Genomic DNA, 14,293 nt, shown 5'->3' with positions numbered 1-14,293 from the left:
AATACTTGTATAAATGTTTGGTTTGACAATTTCTTTGCACCCATTTGGCAGTACATACGTACGTAGCCATTATAAATATAACCAAATCCCGAATTTCGTAACATAATCTAAAACAAATAATATTCAAAATCCAAGTTTGGCAAATTATGATGACCATAATGAAGTTAACTCAAACACTATTACCTACAATATGTACTTCATATATAGAAATGAATGTTAAACTATCCTAATTAAAGATACTAAATCATGGAAAATGTGAAAATAGCAATATATAAAGAGTTTGATACATAGGATTGCTTTAAAAAAGGAGGGGTGTGAGATTAAAGGAGGATGAGACAAATGTCGGTGATGATTTGTGTTTATAAATACGAAAGTAATAAGTATAGATACACTTTAAATTTTTTTTTGAAGGAAGATATACTTTAAATTAGAGTTAACTTAAGATTGTATAGCAAAATTATAAGTTTATTAAATGCTGTCGTTATGGTTTTATTCATCAATTTCTTTTTATTTTTCCCTTAATCTATCTAGAATTATCTCCTTGTTTCAACAATTTAACATTCAATAATGGATGGAGGAGGAACAATCTATCTAACAATGTTTAATAGAGTTGACTCGATTTTCCATTTTTTATTTTCATTTATTTTTTTTTTTAAATGAAAGAGTTGACCATATCATAATTGCTAACTTCCAATAATTTAATTGCTAACTTCCAATAATGTGTGATAGAGTATTATATAGTATGAATTGACGAGGTGTATAATGCCAAAGGGTGTGTTTAATTGGATATTTCGCAATCAAGCATTGCGTGCTAAGAGTTGTGGCTGTATTGATGTGTAGATACATACAACATACGTTCGCAATACCTGACTAGAAGAAAAGTCTTGAATTAGTGTTGAACCACATATTAAAGCTACAATTTTATGCCATTTGGTCTAATTTTGTTGACGAAACAAACAAAATTAATTCAAGTTTGACGTTGTGTAGTCTTACAGTATAATAACCTCTAGAAAGACTATGGATACAATAACCTCTAAAATTAATTTTTCTTTGAATACGAATACATAACTTAGTGATACATGACAGTGTGACATACATGTGTAGTACGTATCATACGAAGTACTTCCTCTGTTCTTTTTCACTTGACCTGTTTCTTTTATCACGCTTGCCAATGCGAAACTTCAACGATTAATAACTTTAATTCTCCATAAATAAATATTATAAAAGTTACTTATAACATGAACATGTTTTTTCCTTACAAATTATTCACAAAACACGGTCAAAAGAGGAGTGGTGAATAGTATAAAAGTCAAAGCGGGTCAAGTAAAAAAGAAAGGAAGAGTATGTGATATCCTATCATAGTTGATATGGCATGAATGAATGAACTTACAAGTAACATTAGCCATTGTTTAAATTTTGATACCAATAGTCCTGTTTTGAGAATGCAGTATTGGATTTACTGAAGAATGACCAAGTGACAGCAATCATAGGTCCAGAAACATCTCCTGAGGCTCAATTTGTTGTCAATCTTGGGGAGAAAGCTCGAGTTCCAATTGTTTCCTACTCTGCTACAAGCCCTTCACTTTCTCCCACGCAAAACCCGTATTTCATTCGAGCAACACAGGATGATTCCTGCCAAGTACAACCCATCAGTGACCTTATCCAATCTTTCGGATGGAGAGAAGTTGTACCTGTCTATGTTGCTAATGAATTTGGTGGTGGGATCATACCTTTCTTGGCTGATAAACTGCAAGAGATTGGGACAAACATTCCTTATAGGAGTGTCATTCCATCTTCTGCCACCAATGATCGAATAGAATTAGAGCTGTACAAGCTCAAATCTATGTCTCATCGCGTCTTTATAGTCCATATGGCAGCTTCTCTGGCATCTCGGCTGTTTTTGAAAGCACAAAAGCTGGGTATGATGAGCAAAGACTATGTATGGATCATCACGAATGTAGTGGCCGATGTCTTGGAGTCTTTAGATCCTCTAGTAATTCAGTCAATGCAGGGTGTACTGGGAGTGAAAACTTATGTAGCTAGAACAAAAGAGCTGGACAATTTTACTACTAGATGGAAAATGAAATTTCAGCAAGAAAATCCTGTCCTTAAAAATGTAGGAATGAGCATTTATGGACTTCGGGCTTATGATGCAACTATTGCCCTTGCAAAAGCTGTGGAAGAAGTTGGTATTTCTAACTTTACATTTCAGAGAGCTGACAATAATGCTGCCAGTTCATCAACTGATATCTCTGATATAAGAGTTTCGTTGTTTGGTCCTGAATTACTCCAATCGATACTGAGGTCGAGGTTTAGGGGACTTGTAGGAAGCTTTGATCTAGACGAAGGGCAGCTGCAATGTCCAACTTATCAGCTTATAAATGTATGGGGCAGTCAAGAGAAGGAAATTAGTTTATGGACTTCAGAAAGCAGCAGTAAACATGCCCTTGTAAAGGCTGATCTTGAGTCCATCGTATGGCCTGGGGGCTCTAAGTCTGCTCCCAAAGGTTGGGTAGTTTCACCAAATGGTAAAAGGTTAAAAATTGGTGTTCCAATTAAGATTGGCTTCACTCAATTTGTGAATGTCAGTCAAGATCCTGCCACCAATAAAACAAAAGTTACAGGATACTGCATCGATGTTTTTGATGCAGTAATGAAAACACTGCCATACTATGTACCATACGACTATGTGCCTTACACGGAGAAAGAAGGTGAACCTACTAATAGCTATGATAAACTGGTTTCACAAGTCTACCTTAAGGTAATGTACAACATTTGTATGGTGCTGAAAAAATATGACTTAGGAATAGCCTTTAATCATTGGGACTCAGCATTATTTTTCGTTTTGGTAGAGTATTATGCTAGCATAATTTGCTAATATATGATGTTCTCTGTATGCAGAACTTTGATGCAGTGGTAGGAGATGTAACAATCCGAGCAAAAAGGTCACCGCTTGTTGATTTTACGTTGCCTTATACTGATTCTGGTGTCGTAATGGTAGTACCTATGAAAAGCAATCAGAAAATACGGGCTTGGCTCTTTGTTAAACCCCTGACACGGGATTTATGGGTTGTAACCTTCTGTTCCTTTATCTTCATTGCATTTGTAGTTTGGGTGCTTGAACATCGAATAAACGAAGATTTCAGGGGACCACCAGGGCATCAGGCTGGAACGAGTCTATATTACTCCTTCTCAACACTGGTTTTCTCACACAGTCAGTATATCTTCCCATGTTTTGCATCACAATTCACAAATTTATATCTTTACAAATCATCTAGAAGAAGATATTGCTTGGATCACAACTTATTGTGAAGACTAATTGTTTTTTCAAATTGACTATTGAACTGAATAAGTTTTCAGGAAGTGAAGTCTTTTTTTCTGCAACTTTACAGGTTTTAATGTGTTCAGCAACCTGACAAGGTTTGTGGTGATTATTTGGGTTTTTGTGGTGCTCATTCTTATACAAAGCTACACCGCAAACTTGGCTTCATTGCTGACAGTGGAACAGCTTCAACCCACCATTAAAGACGTTAAGGAGCTGATAAAAGGAGGGGAAGTGGTAGGGTTTCTAGAAGGTTCCTTTGTTAAGGATTCTCTAAGAGAGATGAACTTTAGTCCCTCAAACCTAAAGCCCTATAATACGACAGAGCAGTTGCATGAACTTTTAGAAAAGGGAACACATAAAGGAGGCATTGCAGCAGCATTTGATGAACTTCCATATGTGAAGATTTTTCTTGCAGAATATGGCTCTAAATATACCATGGTTCCACCAACATATAAGACAGATGGCTTTGGATTTGTAAGCCTGCACTCGCCTTCTCTACCTAATCTGTATGTGTCTTTCTCATTTGCTTGAATGTTGATTTTTATGCTCCTTGCCCGCAGGTTTTTCCCAGAGGTTCTCCTCTTGGATCAGATGTTTCCCGCGGAGTGCTAGCTATAACAGAGGGAAAAGAAATGACAGCATTGGAGAAGAAGTGGTTTAAGGATACAGATTGCCAAGATTTGAGTGCATCATTGTCTTCAACTAGCCTTGGTCTTGACAGTTTTTGGGGCTTATTTACAATTGCAGTGGCTGCAGCGTTGTTTGCTCTCATCATATCCTTGTCAGGCTTCCTTAAAGAGCATAGAAATGTATGGACTGATGGTAGTGCCTCAGTTTGGACTAGAGCTAAAACATTGATGAGGGTTTATGACCAAAAGAATCTCAGCTCCCATACTTTCAGAAAAAGTACAACACAAGATCAAAATTTTCTCGGTACACCATCAAATAGTCCTTCAAGGTATTGGAATAGTTCAGAAAGAGGTTTAGATAATTATGAAGGACAACCAACTCCTTTGCCAGAGAAAACAGATGTTAACTTGGAAGATGTAAAGGTTACTGCTAACTAACATGCTCAAGTCGAGTTCAGATGCACAAACCTATACACAGCATAGACTGATGTAGCTCATTTAGGTATGCAAGGAGAGACCATGTAAACTTGTAAAGTACGATGAAAATGTATAATCATTATTTAATGTAAACACGATTCTGTTCTTACTTATCTGCCTAACTAGGATATACTTAGACTTTGCACATGACCTCATCTTTAAACATGTTGTGCAATATGACATGAATTTTTTACAGCCATTTCTTTAGTGAAAGGAATAAAATGGTCTATTTGGATGCTTTGGATTATTGTTCTTGTTAGTGTTTTACTGCCATTTCTCCTGTTCCTATATAATGTGACCGTAAAAGTTAATGATAGTGCAGTTGCCTTCTTCCTGATTATGCAACTTTTCTTTCAAAATTGGCTGAGTTTACCAATTAAATCTAAAACGATTCTACCCCGTAAAATAGCAAAGATAGGACCAGAGGCACAGGTAAAATAAAAATCTTTGATGTTTAAGAATTGAGATATCACTATTACTAAGGAAGTACAAAGAAGGGTTAATCAGTAAAGCTAATTTTGAGCTTATGTCAGCTTTTTTTTGCTAGAAATAGCAATTTGTGCTGTCAAAAAAAGAAAAAAAGGAAATTCATATTGTGTGTATTTTGGTTTGCATATTCCATCAGTTTCAGCTGCATATAGTTTCAGTTTTCGCTTTCAACGAAAAGAAAGATTTAAAATGAGTTGGATTTGGTCCCATGGAAGAATCAAAGCATTTGACTAGCAAAGTAAAATCAAGCCTCTTCCATAGTTATTGTCCTATATTTGAAATGTACACACATTTGAATGAAAAGTCAAACTGTATTACGTCTCAACTTGATTTAGCTTAAGAGGACCTCAGCAACTAACTATGCTAAAAAGGTCATAGTCGTCGAAAATTGATCACTAGTCCTTGTCTAATCTTCTAGATCAAGAGTGGTTAATTTTGTATTTTTGCAGGCTTGTACTACAGAAAGGTAAATGCAAGTTAGCATAAACTTCACATCTCTAATTTTAATTGTTATGCAAATGAAAATATGAGTTATTTAGTATAAATTAATTTTAAAGGTTGTTGTCCCTTGTTTGCAGGAGTGATGTATTAGCTTGGACAGATTTGTTGTGATCATTTGGAACTTTGTAGTGTTTATCTTGACTCAAAGCTACACCGCCATTTTTTCTTCTATGCTAACTGTTCAACAGTTGCAGCCTATTCTTACAGATTTAGCTAATAAGCAAAGGGTCTTATGTAAGGTTTCAAGAGGCTTCCTGTATTAAGGGATTCTTAAAACAGAAGGATCTTCATGAATCAAAACTAGTTTCCCACAACAAATTACTGCTTTCGATGAAACCCCCTATCTGAAGCTTTTCTTTACAAAATATTCCTCAAAACATATAATGCCTCCACCTAATTAAAAGGCAGAAGGCTTTGGATTCGTAGGTCCTTCCTTCAAACGCTTTAATATGTACAGTAAATCCATTAAGGCTTTGTGTTTTATTGCCTGCTTATCATTTAAAGACTGAACTTAAACATATCGACTGATTTGAACTGATCAAACTGATTTGCACAGATTGAAACTGGTTTTCACTAATAAACTGGTTTATTGGTCAAAACTAATGTACGTTGTTGAGCATAGTTTACAGATAAGATTTTGATATTATAGCTAACTTAAATCTGATTTTACCAAACATTGTAAAGCAGTTTTAAGATGAAGAGAAAAGGGCTTAAGAATGAATATCACGATATATCAGATGTTCATTCCCTTACAAGCATTATTTGGCTAGTAGGAATTTCCTAAAGGCTCATCCTTAGTCCTTAAATCCTAATGCATAGTCGCATACATTATTGGCTACTTGATTAATTGCTAAACAAGAAACTTTTCCGAGGTAAAACTTTTATTTCCAACCCATTCAGCTTAGCTGCAAACTTTTATTTCTTTCCCACCAGTAAAAGAATTGGCAAAATTTTTTTACAAAGATGCTCATTCCTAAAAACATGATACATTTGGTTACAAAACTTTCCTAAAAAGAAAGACATTCTACTTCTGTACAGATGAATGAATATACAAGAAGACATCACGGCAAATACTGCTGAAGGCACTCTTTTAACTTTAGGAGTGTGACAGGCTTTGACACAAACGAATCCATACCATTCGCAAAGCACTCATCTGCACTCTCTGATAATGCATTTGCTGTCATCTGCACTCATCAAATCAAAAATAATTAAAATGATTATCTGCAATACAACTAATTACAACAAGAAACACTAATATGTGATTTCATCTCAAAACTGCATGGTTCAAGTCCTGCATAAGAGAGACAATGATCCAAACTGAGCTAGAGATTTGGGTAGCTTGCTCAACTCAAAATGAGTCAAATTCATTTTTCAGTTCAGAAACTTCAGACTTGGGCTGGCTCGTGACTCAGAAAAAACTCCACCTATGATACCCATATATCTGACCTATACTATGTACTTCGTATTATTACTCACAGGATCACAAGTCACTTTTTTATTTTCATTTGACAAATACATTATTTGAACCAGTGCATGCTAGAAATTCAAGCTCTGCTCAATCAGCTGATTTCAGCTAAGTTTAGAGCCGAGCTTGGACTGAATTCTGAGTGGCCTGAGCTCGAGTAGCTTGCTAACAGAATAGACTCATTACAACCCTTAGTTAGGTCATACTTTTACATTTCTCAGTATATTTAAGTCCATCTATTTGTTTTTGGTGAAAAGTTAATAAAGCAAATCTATGAGGCTATAAGCCTACCAGGAGTTTTTCAAAATGAAAAATCTTTAACTAAAAGATAAGATCTATTATTGCAAATCATGATACAAGGTTCATTTTAGCAACAATGATCTACGAGAAAATGGTGCAATGTACTCTACACTCTACAGAACATACTAAATTGCAATTTCAAGGACCTTGTAAAGTTGAAATTGCAAATGTTTACCGCAATAATTGGAATTCTCTTCGGTGGATAATGAAAATTCACTGGTGAATCCTGAAAATGCATAGGTTGATCAATTCCTGCCTCCATAGCAGCATCCCAACTGCCAGACTCTTCGCAAGATCGAATGATCCTTGTAGCTTGAAGTCCATCCATCACTGGCATGCAGACATCCTGCAGATATTGCTTGTGTCAATCAAACAAAACTTGTGTTTTGCAATTATTGGACTTACTCTCTAGCTATATTACAATAATCTATTTCTTAAGAAGAATGACTACTAATGCTAAAATGAACAGAATAATGAATAGATCTATTTGATGTGATTCAACATACTGTTAGATGTATGTTCCTTGTATACTATTTATTGAATGGGAATACATATTACTTTTGTGATTTTCTTCTTTATTCTGCCCTTGTTCTTTTTCTTCCTTTACCTACCAATTGGCAATTAGGAACAGTGCAATTTTTTTTATATGATCTATCCATAGAGCAACACATCCTACTTTATAAGGGTAACAGAGAAAAAGAAAGTACGACAAAGCAATCTTTATAATGCTATTAGAAGAGAAGACACAACTAGAAGAAGTCAGAGTTACATTACCATCAAAACAAGGTCATAAGTATGATTTTGAACAGCACGAATGGCTTCAATTCCATTATTAACAACGTCTATTCTGTGACCCAATTGTTTCATCATGGATGTTGTCACCACCACATTGATCTTATTGTCTTCTACAAGGAGTATTTTAGGCTTTTTCTCAGGTGTCTGTACGTCAGGCACGCTGCTTGCAGTACTCTGCAGACTTGTATCACGATTCTGCATCATCCGGTGTTCATCTTGAGGGTCATTTAATGTCTTTTCCACTTGCCCCCCACTTACACTAGACCCAGCCTCCATATCCAATGATCTTAGGTTTTCACCAATATTCCTTTCCTCTCCAACATACTGATCATTTCTACCACTTATTTCAGCAGCAGCATTATCACCACTGTTCCTCGAAGAACTTTCATGTGATCCCTGCTCAGTTTCCAACTCCTTTGGAGTGGCATGAGTAGGAGACAATGAAGCTAAATTTGGGTTGATGTCAGGCATACTAAATCCGTAATTATTTTGTAATATATTTTGGCTCCTGCTTTCTCCACTGAGGGATAACATAGATGAACTCAATGTCCGAGGCTGGAATTGGAAAAATCCAGCTGTATGATCATCAGTGGCTGTTGCATCATGATGAGTAGAAGCATCTGGAAGCTCATCAGGATCATCAGACTGGTCATCGGATTCAGGAGATACCCTGTATGGGAGAACAAATGTGAATGTTGATCCACAATGCTCTTTGCTGGATACCGTCATATGTCCACCCATTAGCTCAACCTGTGCACAGAAAACAAATCAACAATTTTCTGGGTATCTGCAAATTATCAGAATTATAACTATTGGGAGTGGGATTAAAGTAACAGTTTCAGGGCTTCCCCAAATAATTAAATAGCTTGAAATTGATTCACGAAAATATCAATACTACTTTAAAGGAAAGATAGTTATAAATGTACTGTGGTAGCAAAATTTACCAGTTGTTTGCATATGGCCAAGCCTAGTCCAGTTCCACCATACTTACGAGCATGATCAGCACTGGCTTGCATATATTTTTTGAATAAAGTGGGCAAAGCGTGCTCTGTCACACACGAGATCAAATAAGAAACAAAATTATTATACAGCTCTAGCTCTAGTCAATATTACATATAATGAGTTAATGGTACACCCTTGGCTACTACTGCTGGAAACTGAAAACTGACATTAAGTGGTTACGAAATGAATTAATAATCAAACCTGGAATTCCTATTCCAGTGTCATATACATCACAGCGTATCCATACTGTTGTTGGAAATATAATGGGATGCCTATCTTCATCTTTTGATTGTGATTCTCCTCTCTTGACTGGCGTTCCAGACTCATCCGAATTTTTATGAGCTTCAGAAGGATCATCTCCATATGGATGATCAGAATCACCTTTTTCATCTGTGGCAGTATTGGTTTCGAGTCTTTCGACAGGATGGAGATCTTCTTCTCCAGAATAAGGCGCTGGTACTACATAAAGTCTTATGCCAACTTTACCTTCATGCGTAAATTTAATGGCATTACTGCAGTAGAATTACAGATTAAAATTAGAAATATGTGTCTTTTGAGCTATAAATATGACACGATTTTAATCTACCAGAGAAGCTGTATGCTGAACAGAGAAAAAATGACAGATAGCGCAAGGTGCATTCTCTGTATACCTGACTAGATTAGTGAGAATTTGTCGAATTCTAAGAACATCTCCAATCACCTGAAAAAGATACAGTAAGAAAGTATTGTCAGACGGTTTGCATGCAAACATGAAATATATGAGATTGTTCTAAATTTTTGACAATAGCCAAAAGTTTCCGCGTCAGCAGATTTAACAATAATATAAACCAGATGCCTCTATATAAGGCTACAGCTTAGGACAGGGTGAGTGGGTTGATTGACATCATATGCATCAATGTAAGCAGCTTATATAAACCACATGGTGTTTATTGTTGTATATCGGAATTGATTAATTCAACTTCTGACATCAGGAAACCTGGACTGAAATAGCATGGTAAAATTAAAGCACTGCAGGGCCCAAAGTTATGAATCCAAAATCTTCCTATACTTTATTATTGAGTTTAAGCCAGGATCTTTATGAAATTTGAGAAATACTATTGGAGAAGATTGGCACAAATTTACAAATGATCTGATCAAGACCCACAAACTGCAGGGATGGTTTATCAGTGTGAAGACTGAACAGCTTATCACTTTGAGAGGTGCTTTACTTAGATAAGCACATAGAGTTGAAATGTATGTCATGTGCAGAGCACAAGCTGAATTTCTAATTTCATGGTAAGAAAATGATCTCACCTCTATCGGAACATCATCTGCTATGTATCCTTCCAACGTCAGCATTTTCTTCAAAGATGCTGCAGCTGTCTGGAGTACATGCCTTACAACTTCTCTTGGTCGGAACTTGGTAGCTTCCAGTCTCATAACACCTATAACCCAAAAATAAATAACAGAAAGCAGTCAATACAATTAAACACTTAAACCAGCCCTTGTAGAATCTGATTAACATCAAGGTCAACAATATCAAACCTGACTCAACCTTGGAGAGATCAAGGATGTCATTGATGAGCTGAAGGACCAAATCCCCTGAAGAAATCATGACATCTAACAATTGTCGTTGTTCCTTGTCCAGCCTAGTGGTGGCTAGAACCTCGGCCATGCTAACAACACCAGATAATGGTGACCGTATCTCATGAGACATAGTGGCAAGCATTTGCTTAGCTCGCATAGTTTCCTCTAAAAAATGATAGAAAGCATCTTTTAGTTAACTCCATGTGCCAAAGAGAAGCTATAACTCATGAATCACTTAAATTAACCAAACCTGTTATATGTATAGTCTTATTCAGTTCAGTCTCCATGGCTTTCTGAACAGCTATCTCCTCTCGAAGCTTTGCCATCTTCTCTCTTTTTCTGACCTGTTAAAAAAATGGACACCCTATTCAGACATTACTTGTAATGGCCTTTTGTGCATTGTATCCACCAAAATTTCAAGGCATAATATTGAAATAAGACCTGACCTGATCTGTAATATCCATTCCAATGTAATTGACACCAATGGTCTCTCCTGCCTTATTAAACACAGGCTCTACATATATCAAAAAGGTTTTTGACCCAAAAAGTTCAGTTTCAAATGTTATCTCTCTCTTTCCGGGTAGTCCACGTTCTAAGACTTCTCGCTTGAAGTCTAGAGACTCCTTCACTCCAGCACCAGAAAAGATCTCTGTATCCGTTTTCCCTATAATATCCTGAAAAAATCAGGTAAGTTGAGGAATGCCATACCGTTTTCCTACGAAAGATGCTTTGAAACAAAAGGGAAGATAGAATTACACAGTCCTCGGGTGCAGAATTATTGAGGACGAAGCTAGCTTTAAGGCACTAATTTTACAAGCACACCAAAGTCTTACCTCCTCTTTAAAACTTGGGTAGTGATTGTAGATAAAACGGTAGCGCAGCTCTTTATCCTGAAACAAATGCACATGATGAAAGCATCAATGCAATTGCTCACCCAGACATAGAAAGGGCAGTCCGAGAGAAGTGAATGAATGGATATAGTATACCATTTCTAGCCTTACCATATGACCAAGAACAATAGGTGCATTTTGAAGAATGAAGTGAATAAAGTTATCTGCTCTTTTAAGCATCTGTGACAATTCTTCCACCGGTGTGGACTGTTGCTCCATATTCTTGATGCTTTCGTCCAGCTTTTCCAAGAGAATCTGCTCCCTCTGACTGCTTTCCTTCAGCAAATTCTCAAGGATCACAGCCCTTTGTTTCCAATACACAATGGTATCATACTCAGCATCTATTTCGAGTCCTTTATTACTTTCAACAGGTGAATCGCGTTTTTTCTTAGGAACAATCTTGTAGGAATCATAGAGCTCCTCCAACACAGAAACAGAATATCTGTCAGCCCCAACTCGTTCTTCCTCAAAACGATGTTCCTCTAAAATCTCCAATCTCTTAAGCTCAACCTCCTCTCTTTGCTTGCTGAGGCGATCAAGCTCTTCTCTGAGGAGACGAGCAGCATTCTCTTGCTTATACTCCCAATGCTTCATAAGATAGGCCAGTTGAGAGCCACCCTTATCACTGTCTACTGTCATGTCATGGAGACGCTCCAAATCTATTTCTTGAGGCTCCCCCGCGTTAATTGCTACTTCTTTCAACATATCTTGATCCTCCTGCGGCCAATCCACATTGAATTGACTCCCAGCTTCATTTACATTATCCGGCCACATCGGATTAAGGGCCTCCTCAACATCCATATGGTCATCCACTATTATTTGATCCTCCATAATAATAATAATCCCTACTATTACTTTACAATTTTATAAACCCTTGTTTCAATTCAATGTAATACTGTTCTTACAACAACATACACTGTCTTTCTTCATTCTTTTCCTAGGAAAGGGTTTTTCAATCCACCAAGATCCAATTATAAACACAAAACAACCAGAATTCTGCTGTCACAACACATCAAACAACAACATAATTTCATCAAATTAAATTAAACTACTTGCAGTATAATAACAATCAATATAGTAAACATTCTTTAAGAAATAAAAAATAATCATCAGCTCATGTAAATATTTATAATTTTATTTTATGCTTTACTTTACTCCCCTTTTTGTAAAAAGAACGAAAAAGGGAAATTGGGATGAAAGTACCCCACTTAAACTGAAACAACAAAGTGATTGAAACAGACTGTTTAATCCATATAAATACTGCATAACTTAAACCCACCATTATTGAAAACTAATCAAATTATTTGATGTAAATAATGGAAAATTGATTGAGCAATGGAAAAAAAGTTGACAAAATTAACAAGTATTACAAGATTGATACTGAAAAAACTGCAAAAATTTAAGATGAATCTAGAATCATGACATAATCATATAATTAAGAAAAAATGAAGATTGCCCACCAAATATGTTGACATTGATGAGTACTGAACCACCCCAGAAAAAAATAAAAACCAAGAAATCAAGGAATTAAATAAGATGAGAAAAAGTAAGAAGAATCTAACCTGGGAATTGGGATAAATGATGACACAAAATAAAATCTGAGAAAGTTTATGAATTTAGGAAGAGTAATAATAATAATAACAATAATAATAATATAATAAATAAAAACAGAATTAATAATATTGTTGGCAGGTGAAATAATGGAAGAAGAAGAAGAAGAAAAGGAAGAGACTTTTAATAGGAATATGAATATGAATAAGGGGGGTTGTGTTAGATCTGAGAGTTTGTCATAAACATGTCTTGAAATCATCAGTCAATTAACGAGAGAAAAAACTATATTAGGATTAACAAAGATAATAATATTAATAATAATAAAACATTATATTATAAAAATATAATTATAAATTAAGTATGTATGTAGTAGTACTAAGTCCAATCTGTAAGTAGGAGAGAGAAAATTTAAGTAATAATAAAACCAAAGCTAAAGAGGTAGCCATGTGCCTTTGTGAAGAGGAGGTCAATTTTTTTTTTTTTTTTTTTTTTTTTTGGGGGGGGGGGGTGTTTCCATTGTTTAATGTCTGCAACAACTCACACACATACACTCTGAGTAGTTTTTGTGCAGCCGAAAAGTAGTTTTTTCTGAGAATCTGATGAACTCTGAATTCAATAATTTGTTGAATAAGAATGAAATGAAAAAGAAAAACCCAATGTTTTTTATATTTTTATGTTTGTTTATGAAATGAATGACATGCAGATAATAAGATTTGACTGCGCTATGCTTCACTTTAGTTTATTTTGTAGGGAAGAACATAAAGTGGAGAAAGAAAGAGAAATTCATATGAATTGTATTCCCGGCTATTTCAATTTCCAAAGTAGTGTTCACGTATTGCTACGCGCCTTTTGTTCGGGTGTTGATACGCACTTGTCCTTTAGAAGGAGGGAAGGTAGGGTTGTCAAAAACTGACTTTTTTCAATTCTAATTTTGATTTTGGTCCAACTGATTCGAGCATTCAATATCCAAATTAAATAGACTCGATAATTGTTAGGAATATATGTAAAATGTATTTACACAACTAAAGAAAATCAAATTCATGATTTTTAACTAGATTGGTCTACCATATATTGACTCAGCTCAAAACTAGTTTAAATTGAACACGAACAAGGTTATGAGTAGTACACCTTGTTATTAAACGGGCCAAGGAAAAGTTGGGCTCATGCATAGATGCCAAAAACCAAATTTTGTGAAATGTTGGTTGGCCATATTAACATTTTTTAGATATTGAAGTTAGCTTGTCATTCAATCGTTGAGTTTTAGAAATGATGTTACTCTCATGTCATGTCAAGCTTACGATAT

General features: G+C 35.6%; 2 protein-coding genes across 2 annotated transcripts; one reads left to right on the top strand and one right to left on the bottom strand.

Annotated features, from left to right (window-relative positions):
• The first annotated feature begins 339 nt into the window (after positions 1 to 339).
• LOC145585933 (glutamate receptor 2.7-like) lies at positions 340 to 4,481 on the top strand. Its single transcript, XM_081642633.1, has 5 exons — positions 340 to 345; positions 1,430 to 2,761; positions 2,902 to 3,214; positions 3,393 to 3,799; positions 3,886 to 4,481. Exons 1-5 carry the CDS (start codon positions 340 to 342, stop codon positions 4,390 to 4,392), a joined length of 2,565 nt encoding a protein of 854 aa, XP_081498759.1. The 3' UTR covers positions 4,393 to 4,481.
• A 1,724-nt stretch (positions 4,482 to 6,205) lies between these two features.
• On the bottom strand, positions 6,206 to 13,118 carry LOC145584569 (histidine kinase 5-like). The gene is made up of 13 exons (XM_081641387.1): positions 13,002 to 13,118; positions 11,551 to 12,435; positions 11,383 to 11,439; positions 10,996 to 11,223; positions 10,800 to 10,893; positions 10,508 to 10,714; positions 10,277 to 10,407; positions 9,634 to 9,683; positions 9,185 to 9,495; positions 8,926 to 9,029; positions 7,961 to 8,731; positions 7,362 to 7,532; positions 6,206 to 6,605 (listed from the first exon to the last, which is right to left on the bottom strand). Exons 2-13 carry the CDS (start codon positions 12,268 to 12,270, stop codon positions 6,483 to 6,485), a joined length of 2,967 nt encoding a protein of 988 aa, XP_081497513.1. The 5' UTR covers positions 12,271 to 12,435; positions 13,002 to 13,118; the 3' UTR covers positions 6,206 to 6,482.
• Positions 13,119 to 14,293: the final 1,175 nt, after the last annotated feature.

Source organism: Chenopodium album, chromosome 16 (assembly GCF_948465745.1).
Source record: "Chenopodium album chromosome 16, dcCheAlbu1.1, whole genome shotgun sequence".
Lineage (NCBI taxonomy): Eukaryota > Viridiplantae > Streptophyta > Magnoliopsida > Caryophyllales > Amaranthaceae > Chenopodium > Chenopodium album.
The sequence above is the reverse complement of the archived record's forward strand: the minus strand, read 5'-3'. Positions and strand labels throughout refer to the sequence as shown.

Coding starts and splice junctions, on each gene's coding strand:
- LOC145584569 (XM_081641387.1), bottom strand. CDS start 12,270: ATGGAGGATCAAATAATAGTGGATGACCATATGGATGTTGAGGAGGCC. Junction 10,715..10,799: donor TAAGACTATACATATAACAG/GTTTGGTTAATT, acceptor ATCATTTTTTAG/AGGAAACTATGCGAGCTAAG. Junction 9,496..9,633: donor ATTCTCACTAATCTAGTCAG/GTATACAGAGAA, acceptor ATTCTACTGCAG/TAATGCCATTAAATTTACGC.
- LOC145585933 (XM_081642633.1), top strand. Junction 3,215..3,392: donor AACACTGGTTTTCTCACACA/GTCAGTATATCT, acceptor GCAACTTTACAG/GTTTTAATGTGTTCAGCAAC. Junction 3,800..3,885: donor AGACAGATGGCTTTGGATTT/GTAAGCCTGCAC, acceptor CCTTGCCCGCAG/GTTTTTCCCAGAGGTTCTCC.